General features: G+C 39.1%; 1 protein-coding gene across 1 annotated transcript in view; it reads right to left on the reverse strand.

The window, feature by feature from the left end:
- Positions 1-16,053, reverse strand: part of SMC1 (structural maintenance of chromosomes 1) — a 635,181-nt gene that overhangs the window by 568,265 nt on the left and 50,863 nt on the right. Inside the window, exon 3 of the mRNA XM_090388169.1 lies at positions 9,645-9,788. Coding sequence (XP_090244295.1) covers positions 9,645-9,788 — 144 coding nt within the window. The remainder of the gene's footprint in view (positions 1-9,644; positions 9,789-16,053) is intronic.

Genomic DNA, 16,053 nt, shown 5'->3' on the forward strand with positions numbered 1-16,053 from the left:
ATTCCTTATATCTGTGTGACACCACGTCTCTGAAATCCCCACAATATCTGCCTTTGATGTTTTGAGCAATACCTCAAATTCATCAAATTTATTTACTAAACTCCTAGCATTGGTGTACACGCAAGTATACATGCACCTGTTCTTTTTCTTAGCTACCCTAACACAACCCATGTGTTTACTTGTACCCCAATGATTCCCAGCAGTCTCTGAAATATCCTGCATCTTATTTTCCAGGCTGTAGCTCATTCCAAGTGAAGCAGTGCAAGAATCACTTTCACCTCTGCCAGTGGCTACTGTTAATCTATTAGTCCTTGTATCCCCCCCCCAATCTAGAAGTTTTCCGACCTACCTAACACTGCCTCGATAGAATCAGCAAACATTCTTGCACCCTTTCTATTTAAGTTTATCCCATCCCTGTAGAAGCAGTCTCTCCTGTTAAGAAGTATAGACCAGGCTGAAAAAAACTCTCATCACATGATCACCCTTAAATAGTTACATTATAAAAAAATAATTTTATTTCAAGATAAATTTATTTAATGATCTAGCAAACAATATCTAGTGTTGAAGATCACAATACAATTGTGTGTAAAATAATAACGAAGTTCTCATTAAAATGTTTCAACTATTATTATCTTTTTTTATCAATAAAGGCAATTTAATAATTTCAGTTAGGTTTCCCCAATAGCATGAGTAAATTACATTTTTGTCTCTTATTTTTGGCATGCTGACTGGTAAAGGTTCACCACTAGCAGTCTATACCAGCGGTGAACCTTTTCCAGCCAGAAGAACTGCAATAAGAGCATACAGTCATATTTTTTGAACTGGAATAAGATCATATAGTCTGGGGGGGTGGGGGGTGGCGCAACGAGTCGGTCTCGGCTTTGATTTTGGTCAATCACGACGATACAGTCATCCCTCGATTTGCACGACAGGTATACTACCAAAATTAATACTGCAACAGAGGGTTTCACTACCTGCCATCATTTTTTTTTTTTTTTTTGCAGATTTTGAAAATGTATTTTTGTTTTTTTTTTGCATGATTGAAGATTTCATTGAAGGAGAAACAAATTTCACCAAAATAACATAAAATGCCACAGAATTCCAGATGTTGGTATTACTGCAAATGCAATAAGATTGAGTTTACTACCCATTTATAATTAGATTGCACTAACAGAAAAGTGCAAATTGTTTTTGTTTTATGGTCGTGTTCTCCAGAAATAGCTTTAGAGAAATATCATAAAGGCATTCAAAACTGATTCTTATAAGGATATAACCAGACAGAGCAATAAACGGTGGTGTGTTTGTGTCCAGTTATTTTGGAAACAACTTCCTCATTCAGGAATCTTCTTCATCAATTATCCTATATTAGCTGTTCAGACAGAATATTTTTCCGGTTCGTGCAACTTAAAGTGTTTTAATCGGTAAGCATTGCTTTTGCTGATTTAATAACTAGACAGTACTTACATGTTAATTTAACACCTTTTGATTTAAAATGAATACTACGAAAAACAGTAAAACTTTTCATTTTCATCAAGAGTGGGAACTAGAATACTTTTTTGTAATGGTGAAAGAAAAATGTTGCTGTTTGATTTGCAATGCTTCCGTGGAACACTATACCCAAAAAAAGAAATTTAGAAAGGCACTTCAACACACTCCATGGTAAATACCAATCGGATTTTCTGCCAAATAGTGACCTTAGAAAAAATAAATTAGAATTTAAATCCAGATTATTCGCACATCAAAATTTCTTCATGACACCTAATTTACAATCTAAAGCAGTAACTGTAGCATCATTTCTTGCAAATAAATGAAAACCATTTTCTGATGGTCAATTCATCAATGATGCATTTTTAGAAATAACAGATTCTCTTTTTGAAAATTTTAAGAACAAAAATGAAATTAAAAGTGCCCTTCAAAATTTGCAATTATCTCGAAATACTGTGATGTGACGCATCGAAAAAATGAGTAAAAATATGAGTGAACAATTGCGTGCTCATACTGCTAATTGTGTGTCCTTTTCTTTACAACTGGATGAATCTACAGACGTCAGTGATACAGCTCAATTGCTCATTTTTGTTGGTATGTTTTTTGATGATTCTGCCACTAGAGAAGAACTGCTGGGTATGGTTTCGTTAAAAGAAAGAACTAGAGGTCCTGATATCTTTAACTCATTCAAACATTTTATTGAAAATATTAAATTAAATTACCACTATTTAAGCTCGTATCAGTAACAGATGGAGCTAAAGCAATGACGGGAAATCTTAACGGATTCATCGCGTTGTGCCAAAAGGATGATGAATTCCCAGATTTTTTGAGTTATCACTGTATCATCCACCAACAAGTGTTAGCCAGCAAAAGATTAAATACTAAAAGTGTTATGGACATCGCTTTCAAATTCGTGAATTCCATCCTCTGATGGAATTCCATCAATTCCATCAGAGGATGGAATTGATGGAATTCCATCAATCTCTTCAAAGGAGACTTTTCAAAATGCATCTCAATGAAAATGAATAAGATATGATATTACACACACGTGTGATGTGGCTGAGTCGGAGTAAGTTTCTACAGAGATTTAAAAATTTCCTGAATGAAATTAAAAAAATTTGTTGATCAAAGGGGAGATGATTATCAGCAGCTACAAGATATGGAGTGGTTGTGTGATCTGGCTTTTCTGGCAGATTTTACCAGTAAATTAAGTGATCTGAATTTGGAATTACAAGGAAAAAATAAAAATGTGGGTGACATGATTAGTAGTATTTCTGCATATAAATATCAATTTTTGACAATGGCTAAGGATTTCAAAGGAAAAAAATTCGACCATTTTGCAAATATGCAAGATCATTTGCAAAAATATCCTGTTTTTGAATTTAATAATGAGAAATATGTTTCTGAAATTGAGAATATTGTGGGTGATTTTGAAACCAGAATCAGTGATTTTAAAACAATTGACGGCATTGTTCAATATATTTCTTATCCATTTAATGTCCGCTTAGATAAGAAACAAATTGCAGAAAAAAATCACTGCGATTTTTCACATGGAGAAAATATTACTTGAAAAAGAAATTATTACATTGCGAAACGATATTTTCCTAAAAGCCAGATCATCAGATTGGTTGGTTGGTTGGTTTTGATTTTATTGGCGCATTAGCTACTAAGGCTATAATGCGCCAAGACCATGTCATTTATAAAAAAGTTTAAACTTTCAGTGACCTAATTAGTTAGGTCATTATGTCCAAAGGTATAACAAATATATAAAAGAAAAATGTAAATTTTATATACGAGCAAAAATATTTATTGATTTTAAAAATCTAAAAACAGCAGACACATTGTCATTGTCGAATAAAATCTGACTGAGTGTATACGGCTCAGTCAGATGATTAAAAGCCGTAAAACGGATATTGCTAAAATCTGGACAATCAATTAAAATGTGTCTCATGGATAAAACTGTGCCACAGGACTCACACATAGGAGGGTCATCAGCCCTCAGCAAAAATGAATGAGTCAAATGACTATGTCCTATGCGGGTCCGGGCAAGAACAACTTCCTCCTTACGATTCCTGCGCAGACTAGACTGCCACGGTTCAATTACAGGCTTTATATGATATAATTTATTCGCAGTCTGTCTACTCCACAAATCCTGCCACTGGGAGTGTATTTTCTCGTGTATTATTTGCCTGTAGTCTGTATAGGGGACTAACAGGCAGCAATTATTACTGGGAACTGCTGATTTGGCTGCGGTGTCAGCCAAATCATTTCCACTAATCCCAACGTGGCTAGGAATCCAGCAGAAGCGGATATCATATTCACGTTCACGTTCACGGAGGAAGTGAATCTTCTGCTGAATCCTAGACAGAACTGGATGAGAATTATATCTCAGTTATTAAGGCCTGTAAAACACTTAGAGAATCAGAGTATAAAATGAACCGTTGGTATTGGCATTTACTAATGTGATCCAAGGCTAACTCTATAGCGTGCAGCTCTGCAGTAAATATGCTGCATTCAGAGAGAATCTGCTCCGATATAGAGCTGTCTGTAAAGACAGCAGCAGATCCCACATATGAGTCCGACTTCGAACCGTCTGTGTAGACTGGCGCGAAGTCGGAATATTCAGTTCGGTGTGCTGAATGAAGCTGCAGGTAGACAGATGATAGAGTGTCCGACTTTCCCCAATTTCTAAGAGATAAGTCACATGCCAGGACATGAGCATGCCAGGGTGGAAAGGGTTGCTTTGGTGTTTGGGCAACCTTGTCTACCTTGATATTAAGTTCTTTGAGTAGCTCTTGGAGACGAATACCAAAAGGACGATTGGCAGTCTTACGGGTATTGTATAAATTTTCCCATCGTGGCTCAAAAACGAATGGCCACGTAGGATGGTCTGGCAGGGATTTCAGTTTTAAAGCGTACTTTAAAGACAACTGCTTACGTTGAAGCGATAACGGTGGTTCGCTTGCTTCGACGTATAAGCTCTGGACAGGAGATGTGCGATATGCTCCAGTAGCAATACGTAGGACCTGATGATGGGCGGGGTCCAGCCATCGCAGGACACTGTCTCTGGCTGAGGAATATACCTGGGACCCATAATCTAGTTTGGATCACACAAGTGCATGGTAAAGCCGAAGAAGGATACATCGGTCTGCTCCCCAAGATGTAGAGGAGAGCGAGCGGAGAATATTAAGGCCACGTGTGCACTTTGTGCGGAGTTGACGGATATGATCCAAAAAGGTCAGTTTTTTATCGAATATGAGTCCCAAGAATTTTATGTTCGCTGCTACTGGAATAGCATATTGTCCGAGCTTTAATTCAGGTTCAGGATGAAGATTACGCTTATGACAAAAGTGTACGCAAACAGTCTTCTCCGGCGAGAACCTGAAGCCATTAGCAAGTGCCCAGGAATTCAGATTATCAATGGCTTTCTGCAGTTGTCTTTCAATAACCCTCATGTTGCACGACTGACAAAAAATGCTAAAGTCATCAACATAGAGGGCACTGTTTACAGTTGGAGGAAGTGTTCTGTGATTGAATTTATTTTGATGGCGAAAAGCGTGACACTTAATACTGATCCTTGTGGTACTCCCTCCTCTTGACTGAAGGAAGGAGAGAGTGAGGATCCCACACAAACTTGGAAAGATCGATTGGCTAAAAAGTTTTTAATAAAAATTGGGAATTGCCCCCTAAGACCAAGGCTATGCAGATCTTTTAAGATGCCAAATTTCCAAGTTGTGTCATACGCTTTCTGCATGTCAAAGAACACCGACACCAAGTGTTCGCGTTTTAGGAAAGCATCCCGGATGGATGCTTCCAATCTAATAAGATGGTCCAAAGTGGACCGGTTCCTTCGGAAGCCGCAATGGATGCTGGAGAAAAGGTCATTGGATTCTAAATACCATATTAAACGAGAATTAACCATTCTCTCCAGGATTTTGCACTGACAGCTAGTCAGAGCAATAGGACGATAATTGGTGGTGACTTTTGGATCCTTTCCTGGCTTAGCAAAGGCAAGAACGATTGCCTTTCGCCATGAGTCCGGAAACTGCCCTTCAATAAAGATTCTGTTATACAGAAGGAGCAGACAATCCATAGATTTTGGTGAAAGATGTTTAATCATTTCATAATGGATGCCATCTGGTCCAACAGCACTTGCTTTGGAAAGAGTGAGGGCTCTTTTCAGTTCCTCTATAGTGAACACCCCGTTGCAGGGATAGAGGCCCTTGAACTTAAAATTAAGTGCTTGTTTTTCCAGTTTATGTTTCAGGACCAGGAACTCTGGGGAGTACGAGGATGTTGCGGAGATGTTAGAGAATGTTTCCCCAAGAGCATTGGCTATTGCAGTTGGATCTGCAATAGTACATCCATTATAATCTAGAATTGAAGAAGGGTGGGATGTATATTTTCCCTTCATTTTCCGGATTTTATTCCAGACTACCTTAGAGTTGGTAGACTGGTTAATAGATGATGTAAAACAGATCCACAATTCCTTTTGACTCTGACGACGGATGTAGCGTGCTTTGGCTCGTGCACATTTGAAGGCTATAAGGTTGTTCGTGGTAGGATATCGGCGAAATATCCCCCACGCTTTGTTTTGAGCCTTTTTTGCTGTTGTGCATTGTGAATTCCACCAAGGTTTGGGAAATGGTGGAAACCAGGCAGATGTTTTTGGAACAGCATTCGAAGCTGCTTGGACGATACTTTCTGTGATGTACGTTACTGCATCATTGATAGGCTCCTGACTGACTGTACTTAGGTCAAAATTTGCCTGATGTTGGAAGGCAGACCAGTCAGCCTGATCAATCTTCCACCGTGGTAACCTAAAAGGAAGACAAGGTCTCGCACTGTGTAGCGAGGTTATCACAGGGAAGTGACCACTTCCGTATGGATTCTTCTCCACTTCCCAAGTGAGTGAAGGGAGTAGAGAAGGGGAGCAGATAGAGAGATCAAGATAGAGAGATAGAGCAGATAGAGAGATAGAGAGATCAATGGCAGAAAAAGTACGGGTAGGCATGTGGAAGAAGGTGTTTGTTCCAGTATTTAGAAGGGAAAGGTCATTGTCATTGAGCATACGCTCTATGACTCGTCCCCTTCCGTTGATGTTAGCACTACCCCACAGGGTATTATGTCCATTAAAATCCCCGAGAAGTAAGAAAGGGGGGGGCAACTGCGTTACAACATCATCAAGGTCTTTCTGGGAGTTGTCAGTCCCAGGTGACAAATAAATTGAGCAGATCGTTAGTAAAAATCTCACTGTAAGGCGAATTGCAACAGCCTCAATGCTAGTTGTAATTAGCAAGGGCTGAACTGGGGTCTGGTTGCCCACAAGGATAGCCACTCCTCCATGAGCAGGACCATCCGCAATTCTGTCCTTACGAAAGTGTTATATTATGTATGGTGGGGTAATCATTTGCCTTTAGATAAGTCTCCTGCAAATAAAAGCAAATTGGTTCTGCTTTTGCAGGAGGACCTTGATGTCATCAGTATTACGCCGGAATCCACGACAATTCCATTGTAGGAATTTAGCCATTATTTTGGCTTGGTGGGTCTATCAAGCGTCTTCCGAGGTGCTGAGGGCTTACCTTTTTCAGTTCTGGCTTTATCCTTCCTGGGGAAGTATGGACGCTGACCAGTGTCCATTTCCTCCTCAGCAAAGAGCTCCAAAACTGAATCTTCGGGTACCTCCTTCTGCTCAACATCCATGTTTTCTTGGGTACTAGGGGGTACTTCACCTTTCTTATTCTTTTCTTGCGCGATTGCTTTTGTTACTTGTGGAGCATTAGGAGGTACCGATATAGGAGTGGCAGCTGATTGGTCTTTCTGTCCAGGTTTTTGAGGACTTAAGAGATAGAGCATGCGATGGGAGTGAATGATTCTTTTGGAGGAATGGTCATATCCGTCTGAGTTCCGATGGAACATCTCCCTGCTACCTTCTGGGCGTAGGTAGGTTTGTTGATGTTGAGAGGTTTCACCGCTTTCCTTGCCTCCTGGTACGATATGTTTAGCTCTGCCTTCAGCCGTTGAATTTCTTTTTCTTCTTTCCACCTCTGGCATGCTCGTGAATAGGCTGGATGTTCTCCCTCACAGTTAATGCAGGTGGGTTTTGCAGCTGAACATGCTGTTGTTTCGTGGTCCTTTGCACCACATCGAGCGCATGCAAGGACACCATGGCAGGCCATTTGAGAATGTCCATACTTCTGGCATTTAAAACACCGTAAGGGGTTCGGAATATATGGACGCACTAAGCAGTTGATGTAGCCAGCTTTAATCTCATCAGGAGGTTTGGGCAAGTTAAAAGTCAGGATAATGCTCCTGGTTTTAACAAGCTTCGCATCCCTACACGCATTTATTCTCTTAACGGCAGTAACTCCCTGTGGTTTCAATTCTAAGCAGATTTCCTCCTCAGGTACGTCGAGAAGGTCCCATTCCGAAATGACACCTCTCGATGAATTGAGTGTTATATGTGGTGTCACTGTTATGGGTACTCCTCCGATTGATGTTGCACGGAGTAGCTGCTCAGACTGCCTGTCAGTTTTGGTTTCAATTAAGAGGTCTCCAGAACGGAGCCTCTTAACTGATTTGGGTGACCCTGCTAACCCATCTAACCCTTTCTGTATAAAGAAGGGCAACATTTTGCCAATCGGTTTTTCAGTGGTGGAATGAATAATTAAAAATTTTGGAACAGGCCCTGATGATATTTCTGTTCGCTGCTTCTTTGTAGCAATAATGCTATCAGTATCTTTTTCTAAAGTTTCAGATAGGGACTGGGTTGGGGCCCTTGAAGAATTTAGTTTATCAGGATTCATAGAGTTTTTATATGGTTCAGTGCCCGGGCTCCCCACCCACCACGGAGTCCAAAGGGACGCCCACTACCCGGCATACAATAAATGCACTCGGGAGCGGAACGCCAGGGCTACCCAGACACTATACCCGCACCGCCGCCAGCCTGAATCCTGTCCCTCGGACCATGAGGGTAGGGGCGTGGCATTGACACGGTTGACCCTTGCAGGCGAGCCTACTAGCTGATTGATCCTAGCCGGGCCTTCCAGGACCACCCGTCTTGTTGAAGCAGGGGCCAAAGTGGTGTATTGAAGCTGGGTCCCCTCAACCACCAGGATCCCCCTTTCCGAATTTCCACGGGTCGCAGTGCACGGCAAACACGCCGGATTCCATTGATGTAAGCCTGGAACCTGGGCTGTGGGCGTTGGATCCCAGTGATGCTCGTCTGGGAGTCCAGCAGCGTTACTGGGAGGTCCCCCTCATCACGTACAGGTGCCCACGTCGAGGGGCCCAGATCAGCAGAAGAAGACTTTTGGAAATATGTTTGCCGAGAAAAGTTCCCAAATGTAAAAAAAATGCAGTGAACTTTTAAATTCCTGTTTTGGTTCCACATATCTATATGAATCTGCCTTTTTTTGTATTTGAAACAAAGACGAAGAATCGCTGTGCTCTTACGGACTTGCATACAGAAGATTCTTTACGGTTGGCCTTATCACAGTATATCCCCGATTTTGGAAGCTTGGCAGATGACAAGAATACACAAACTTCGCATAAATTAAAATTTTAAATATGTATGAATTTAAAATAAGAATTCTGAATTGTACTGAATTTTAAAATTTAGAAAAACATTTTTCAATATATGTTGATTAACTTTTTTAACCTTGTGCAATGAAATTTTTGAGATGGTAGATCGCGACAGATTTTGAAGGAAAAAAGTAGATTGCATCACAAATTAAGTTGACCACCCCTGATATAGTCCATTCATAACATAAACAGTTAAAACACTTTATCAATAGGAAGTGGAAGAGGTGTGACATGATTGGGCAATTGCATAGGTGATGCTTGCCAGCCACCACCCCTCAAACACACACAGAAATGAAAATAGAAAAAATAAAGTTGTAAAGTTGCATTTTATACTCCATAGCACCTGACTACCCCATTTAAAAGAAGTGACTTTGTGTAGTTCCATTTTTCAGAGCTTTTCTTCTCTTAAACAAGCTATAATTATTTATTTTTCATTTTTTTTAAATAATCATTTAAATAAATACTTCTGCCTAGAAAAAACATTTTTTTCTTCAGCTATCAGAACATTCATTAAATTGAAACAAAGCTACTACTTTTTCAATTGAATAAAGAAAACAGATGTGATAAATTTTTACCTTGTTATCAATTCTATACTCTGATGATGATCCTGCTACAACTCTTGTAAAATGTATCTCTGATCCATCTTGTTCTCCATACACGGCCGTAACACTTGCACGTGATGCCACTGGAGCACCTATAGGGGCTCCATGGATTAATTCCTACAAATTAAAAATTCTGTTAACTAGTTCTGAAAAATTATTATTTTTTTGTATTACATTACTATTGTACTATTTTGCAGAAAGTAGCCGCAACAAGAGCCCCCCCACCCCAAAGTTGTATTTTAGAAAGGCACTTCAAATTTTAAACAAAATCTCATTTTGTTTAAAATTTGACCAATTTTAAAATCATAGAGAGCAACACTTACAATATGAAACAAAATTAAATAGTTTCCAGATACTGTACTGTGCAGAACTAAAGGGTATTCTTGGTAAGAATACGCTCTTTTCTGCACCAGTTCCAAAAGATGCATATCCTTCCTAAAATAAGTCTGGAGACTTAAATGCAGTACTCAAGACATAGTCCAACCCCCTGCCTTATACAGCAGAAAAATTACCTCTTTATCCCTGCTGGCAAAATTCTTATACAGTCAAATCTCGTTAATACAAAGTTCAAGGGACCTAAATTTTCACGTTTTGTAATAACGAGGATCCCAAAAGTGTCAAAATTTTACTGTTTTGTTTTGGGTTTTTTTGGTAGGTACATACTATTGTATATCTAAGAATAATAATAAATAGTAATATCAAAAATAAACGAAAAAATAAATTAATTTAAATTAATAAAATAAAAGAATAAAAATAAAAAATAATAAAAACAAAAGCCTTGTCTAACAATACAGTAATAGGAATAACACATTTTCTAAAGATTTTATTTTATTTGATGCCTTGAAACCTGGCATTGTATTTTCCTCTTTGGCAATGTATGTTCAATCCAGCATTTTTTTCCAATACAGAGCAGTCTTGTCAGTGTTAAAAATTTGCTGCATTGAGCCACCTTCATCAAAGAAGCTGTTTTCCTGAGGTAGAAGAATCCCACTGTGGTAAGGAGCTGTTTTAATGAGGGAGAGGAATCCCACTTTGGTAAGGAGCTGTTTATCTGTTAGGTGTTAGAGTTCAGCATATCCCATAGCAATTAACAGAAATGAAAATATATATATTATTTTTATATATACATTATTTTAGTACCACAGTAAAAAGAATTACAATCTTAATATAAAAGGAGACATACAAACCATTAACTTTTTTAATAAATTAATCTAATTTAAAAAAAGAATCCAATGTTGTTTGCACAGTTTTTGTCCTATATGCATTTTTAACTACAGCACAGACATTATCAAATGCAATAGTTGTTTTTCTTTATCAATGTTATTGCAGGACAACACATTCTCTATTAAGCTCAATGCACATTTTGGGCATCTTTTTTAGATGGCAGCATATGTGCTTCTTCACTTTCCTGTCACTGGTAACAAAAACATCATCGCTTTGTTTGGTGCTCAGCAGCTCTTCTGGTGTTGGCGCTGCAGTGGTAGCAACTTGATCATCCACCTTCACAAACTCTTCAAATTCATCAACAAAATCCATATGCTTCTTCAAATTTCCCCATTCCTCAATGTTGCTATCACATTCACCTTCTGGACCATGTTTTTCAGTGATATTCTCTACAAACCCACTCTTTCTGAAGCAGTTGATTATTACACTAGAAGCAATACTGTCCCAAGCAATAACAAGATTACGGATAGCATCCAAGACATTCCAATATGGCTGCAAATTGTTCCCTCCTTCTATGTTGCAGATCAAGTATCTTATCACGTGGCACTATATGCTCTCTTGAAGTTATATGGCTTGATCCAGTGGCTGCATAAAATTGATGGTATTGAGGGGGGGGGGTAAAAAAAAGCTGTATATTTGCTAACTTAAGTGACTCAGCAGAATGGGCTGCACTTTTTTTCTGAAGCCATTCTTCTGTCCACTTTTGATAACCAAGACCAAAAAATTTTGACTGTAAGCCAAGCACTTTTATTGGCCTCATAATCAGAGAGAAGTTGGTTCACTTCTTTAGCATTAGCATTAGCATTAGTAGAGGCATTTGATGCAAGAAAGCAAGCTTATGCAGCATCAGCCAAAAAAAAAAAAAAAAAAAAAAGTAACATAAATAAATAAAAATAACCACTTCCACTTCACCCCTCTGTTCGTTCGAAATACCTGTCCAGCTGAGCCTTAAACTTATTTAGGCTATCAACTTCCACGACAAGGGATGGAAGTCTGTTCCACCCACCAACCACCCGCTGGCTAAAGGCAAATTTCCGCACATCTATCCTACATCTGTCTTTCCTCAATTTGAATTTATGCCCTCTCAGGTGATTTTTCTGAGCTAGAGGAAGAATCCCATCAGCATTGAGCATGCTCAAACCATTCAAGGCTTTGTATACCTCTATCAGATCACCCCGCTGGTGCCTAGTTTCCAGACACTGTAATTTGCAAAACTTAAGCCTTTCTTCGTAAGAGAACCCCTTTGTCCCATTCACCAATCTAGTTGCCCTTCTCTGTACTCGTTCCAGCAGCTCTACATCCTTCCTGAAATGAGGCCTCCAGGCCTGTATACAGTACTCTAGGTGTGGCCTGACCATTGCCTTATACAAGGGAATAATCACCTCCTTATCCCTGCTAGAAAAATTCCTATATATCATTGACAATACACCATGAGCTACTCTTGCAGCTCGTCTGCACTGCTCAGAGAACTTCATATCTGCCTGCACCACCACCCCCAGGTCCCTTTCATTCTCTACCACTGTCAGTGTAGTACCACAGAGTTGATACGTTGCTCTGGGGTTGCTGTTTCCCATATGTAGTACTTTACATTTGTCAATGTTAAACTTCATTTGCCACCTCGAAGCCCATCTGCTCAACCTTTCCAAATCCTGTTGCAGCAGCATAGTGTCAGTAGTGTCCTTGACAACCCTGCCAACCTTCGTATCGTCTGCAAACTTGGACATTAAGCCTGATATATCATCATCAATATCATTTATAAATACAGAAAACAATAAAGGCCCCAATACTGAACCCTGAGGGACTCCACTAATAACATTAGTCCACGATGAGCAGTGTCCATTGATTACCACTCTCTGTCTTCTCCCCCTCAACCACCCCTTTATCCATAGCAGCAACTTGCCTCCAATGCCACACTGCTCCAATTTGTGCAGCAGTCTTCCATGTGCAACAGTATCAAAAGCCTTTCTAAGATCCAAGTATATAATATCAAAGTTATTCCCTGCATCCAGTTCTTTTGTGACTGCATCATAGTATCCAATCAAATTGGTCAGGCAAGACTTCCCCTTAACAAAACCATGCTGTGTCCTAGCTATAACTGGTCTTGTCTAGATGATCCTGCAGTGCTTCTTTCACCAGTGCCTCCATCAATTTTCCGGGAACAGAAGTTAAACTCACAGGTCTATAATTACTTGTGTCAGCCTTTGATCCCCCTTTGTGAATTGGGGTCACATTTGCACATCTCCAGTCAATGGGTACCTCCCCTGAGTCCAAGGAAGCTCTCATAATTATGGCTAAGGGTTTGCTTACCTCCTTTGCTGCCTCCTTTAATATAACTGGATAGATCCCATCCACCCCAGGTGCCTTTCTTGTGTTTATCTTCAACAATTTCTCCTCCACTTTGCTCTCAGTTATTACAAGATTCTCTAGCTTACTGCTAGAGTTGAATACACCTCTGGCATTCCCCTCGCTGAATAACTCCTCATGTGTGAATGTCGATGCAAAATATTCATTTAGTTTGTTAGCTACCCGAGCAGGGTCATCAACAGTTGACCCATCGATCTCAAGTGGACCAATCTGATTCATCCCCTTCCTTCTAGAGTTTACATAAGTAAAGAACTCTTTGCTGTTTTTCTTCGCATCCCTTGCCAAGGATCTCTCGTAATCTGCCTTCGCCTGCCTAACCTCCTTTGTAACTTGGTTACAGATCAACTTGTATCTATCATAGGCGTCCGTGTCACGTGTTAATTTGTATGTATCCCATGCATTTTTCTTCTCTGCCATATGCCTCATTAGTTCATCTGACAACCATTTAGGCCTAAACCTTGAACAATATTTCTTAGTTGGTATGTAAAGCCTAGTAGCTTCCACGATAAGTTCTTTGAATGCTTCCCATTTTGAATTTGCTGTTGGCAATATCATCAGTTGATCCCACTGTATAGAATTTAAATACTGTCTCAGTCCATTGTGGTCGCCTTTACGAAAGCAATACCCCTTCCCTTTACCCCTAATGGTAGTTACCTCTTTGAGTAACTCCCACTTCAGCACACTGTGATCACTGCCACCAAGTGGTTCATTTATCTGCAGATTCTTAATGCATGAAGAATCACTACTGATAATCAAATCAAGAGTATTACTCCCTCTAGTTGCCTCCCGAACATGCTGATGTAGAAAACAATCATCCAATAAATCCACAAAAGCCTTGCTACTGTGTGAGTGACCAGCCCCCAAATTCCAGTCAATATCTGGGAAATTAAAATCCCCCATTATAAGACTCTCTGATTTACTGGCCCACTCTATTTCTCCGAACAGTTTCTTATTATACTCATCAGAGTCATTAGGCCTATAGCACACTCCTACTCTCAATTTTGATCTCCCAATGCTTATGTCACACCAAACTGACTCGACACTGCACTGTCCAGCGATGTCGACTGGCTTCACTTCCTTGGATTTTATGTGTTTTTTAACTAATAGCATAACCCCTCCTCCCTTCCTATCCTGTCTATCCTTTCTGTAGACATTGTACTCCCCAAATTCCAGTTCTGCATTTCTTATATCTGTGTGACACCACGTCTCTGAAATCCCCACAATATCTGCCTTTGATGTTTTGAGCAATACCTCAAATTCATCAAATTTATTTACTAAACTCCTAGCATTGGTGTACACACAAGTATACATGCACCTGTTCTTTTTCTTAGCTACCCTAACACAACCCATGTGTTTACTTGTACCCCAATGATTCCCAGCAGTCTCTGAAATATCCTGCATCTTATTTTCCAGGCTGCGGCTCATTCCAATAGAAGCAGTGCAAGAATCACTTTCACCTCTGCCAGTGGCTACTGTTAATCTATTAGTCCTTGTAACATCTTGGCTTGGAAAACTTACCAATGACAAGTGGGTGTAGTTTTGTACTGCCATCTGAATTGCAGCATAACAGAACAGTGAGTCTTTGTTTACTTAACTTCCTCCATGACATGTCTCTCCTCAAACAGCAAATGTTTTTGTTTGGCAGCAAATTATAAAATAAACCTGTCTTGTCAAGATTAAAAATATCTTTTGCCTTGTATTTTTCAAGAATGGACTGTACAGAATACAACCAGTCTGTAGCCTTTTTTTTTTTCGTCAACTTATCCAGACTGATCGCAAACATTTTGCAAAACAAATTATTCCTGTCTTTAAATCTTTGGAGCCAGCCACTGATGCATTTGAAGTTGCTAATTCCATGTTGCTCAGCTAGATAATTTGCCTTTTCTTGCAAAATCGGACCTGATATTGACAAATTAGACGCAAACATTTGTTGGTACCACTCGAAAAGTTTTGTTTCAAGTTCCTCGTATTTTGCATCACGAATTCGTTTCCTGTTTTATATCGCTGCTTCAATGTCACATTAATACACGTCAAGTTTTTTTTTTCGGTTTTTCAGTATTGTAGATAAAGTAGGTGAAGGGATGTTGTATTCCTTTGCAATCTCCGTTTTGACTCATTCCATCATATCAGCCTCTTGTATAATTTTCAGTTTAATTTCTAAGCTTAATTCTGTCCATTTACATTTTGTCACCAAAACACACTGCTAGATGAGATTTAATATAAACAAACTTTAAATTAATTTAGACATAAGTTAATCAAGGTAAAATGGCACAAAAAATAGATTATACTGTAGCAAAAGACTCTTTGAACTGGCTTAACAATTGCAACTGACCTTAATCCCGTGGAGAGCATGGGAGTGTATGTAAACAACTTAAAAAAACTGTTTTTATTCTTTTGTTAATCTAGTAGCTCATTCTTATATCTATTTGCAATAATGTTTTTCAAAGTGCACTTATGTTGTAACTACCATAAACTGGTTTTGTTTACACAAAAGTAAATTCTAACAATTCAGTGCCATACTTCAGGAAGCAGGGAAACCGGGTGGCCAGAGGCAATAATAGGGGCAATAATCAGATTTGTATTCAATTCAATGTATTCAATAATCAGATTTGTTTTCCAAGATTTGTATTCAATGTACAAAACAACAATATTTATTTCTCATGGGATGAAAACAATCTTTGTAATACATATTAACCAGATTTTGTAATAAACAAATATATTTACATAGAAAATCCTATCCTTTCCCAGGGGAATGATATGTGCATCATCATACAAATGAGTACTTTGTATAAAC

Source organism: Mastigoproctus giganteus, chromosome 13 (genome assembly GCF_048544385.1).
Source record: "Mastigoproctus giganteus isolate SK-2022 chromosome 13, ASM4854438v1, whole genome shotgun sequence".
In the NCBI taxonomy this organism is placed as follows: domain Eukaryota; kingdom Metazoa; phylum Arthropoda; class Arachnida; order Uropygi; family Thelyphonidae; genus Mastigoproctus; species Mastigoproctus giganteus.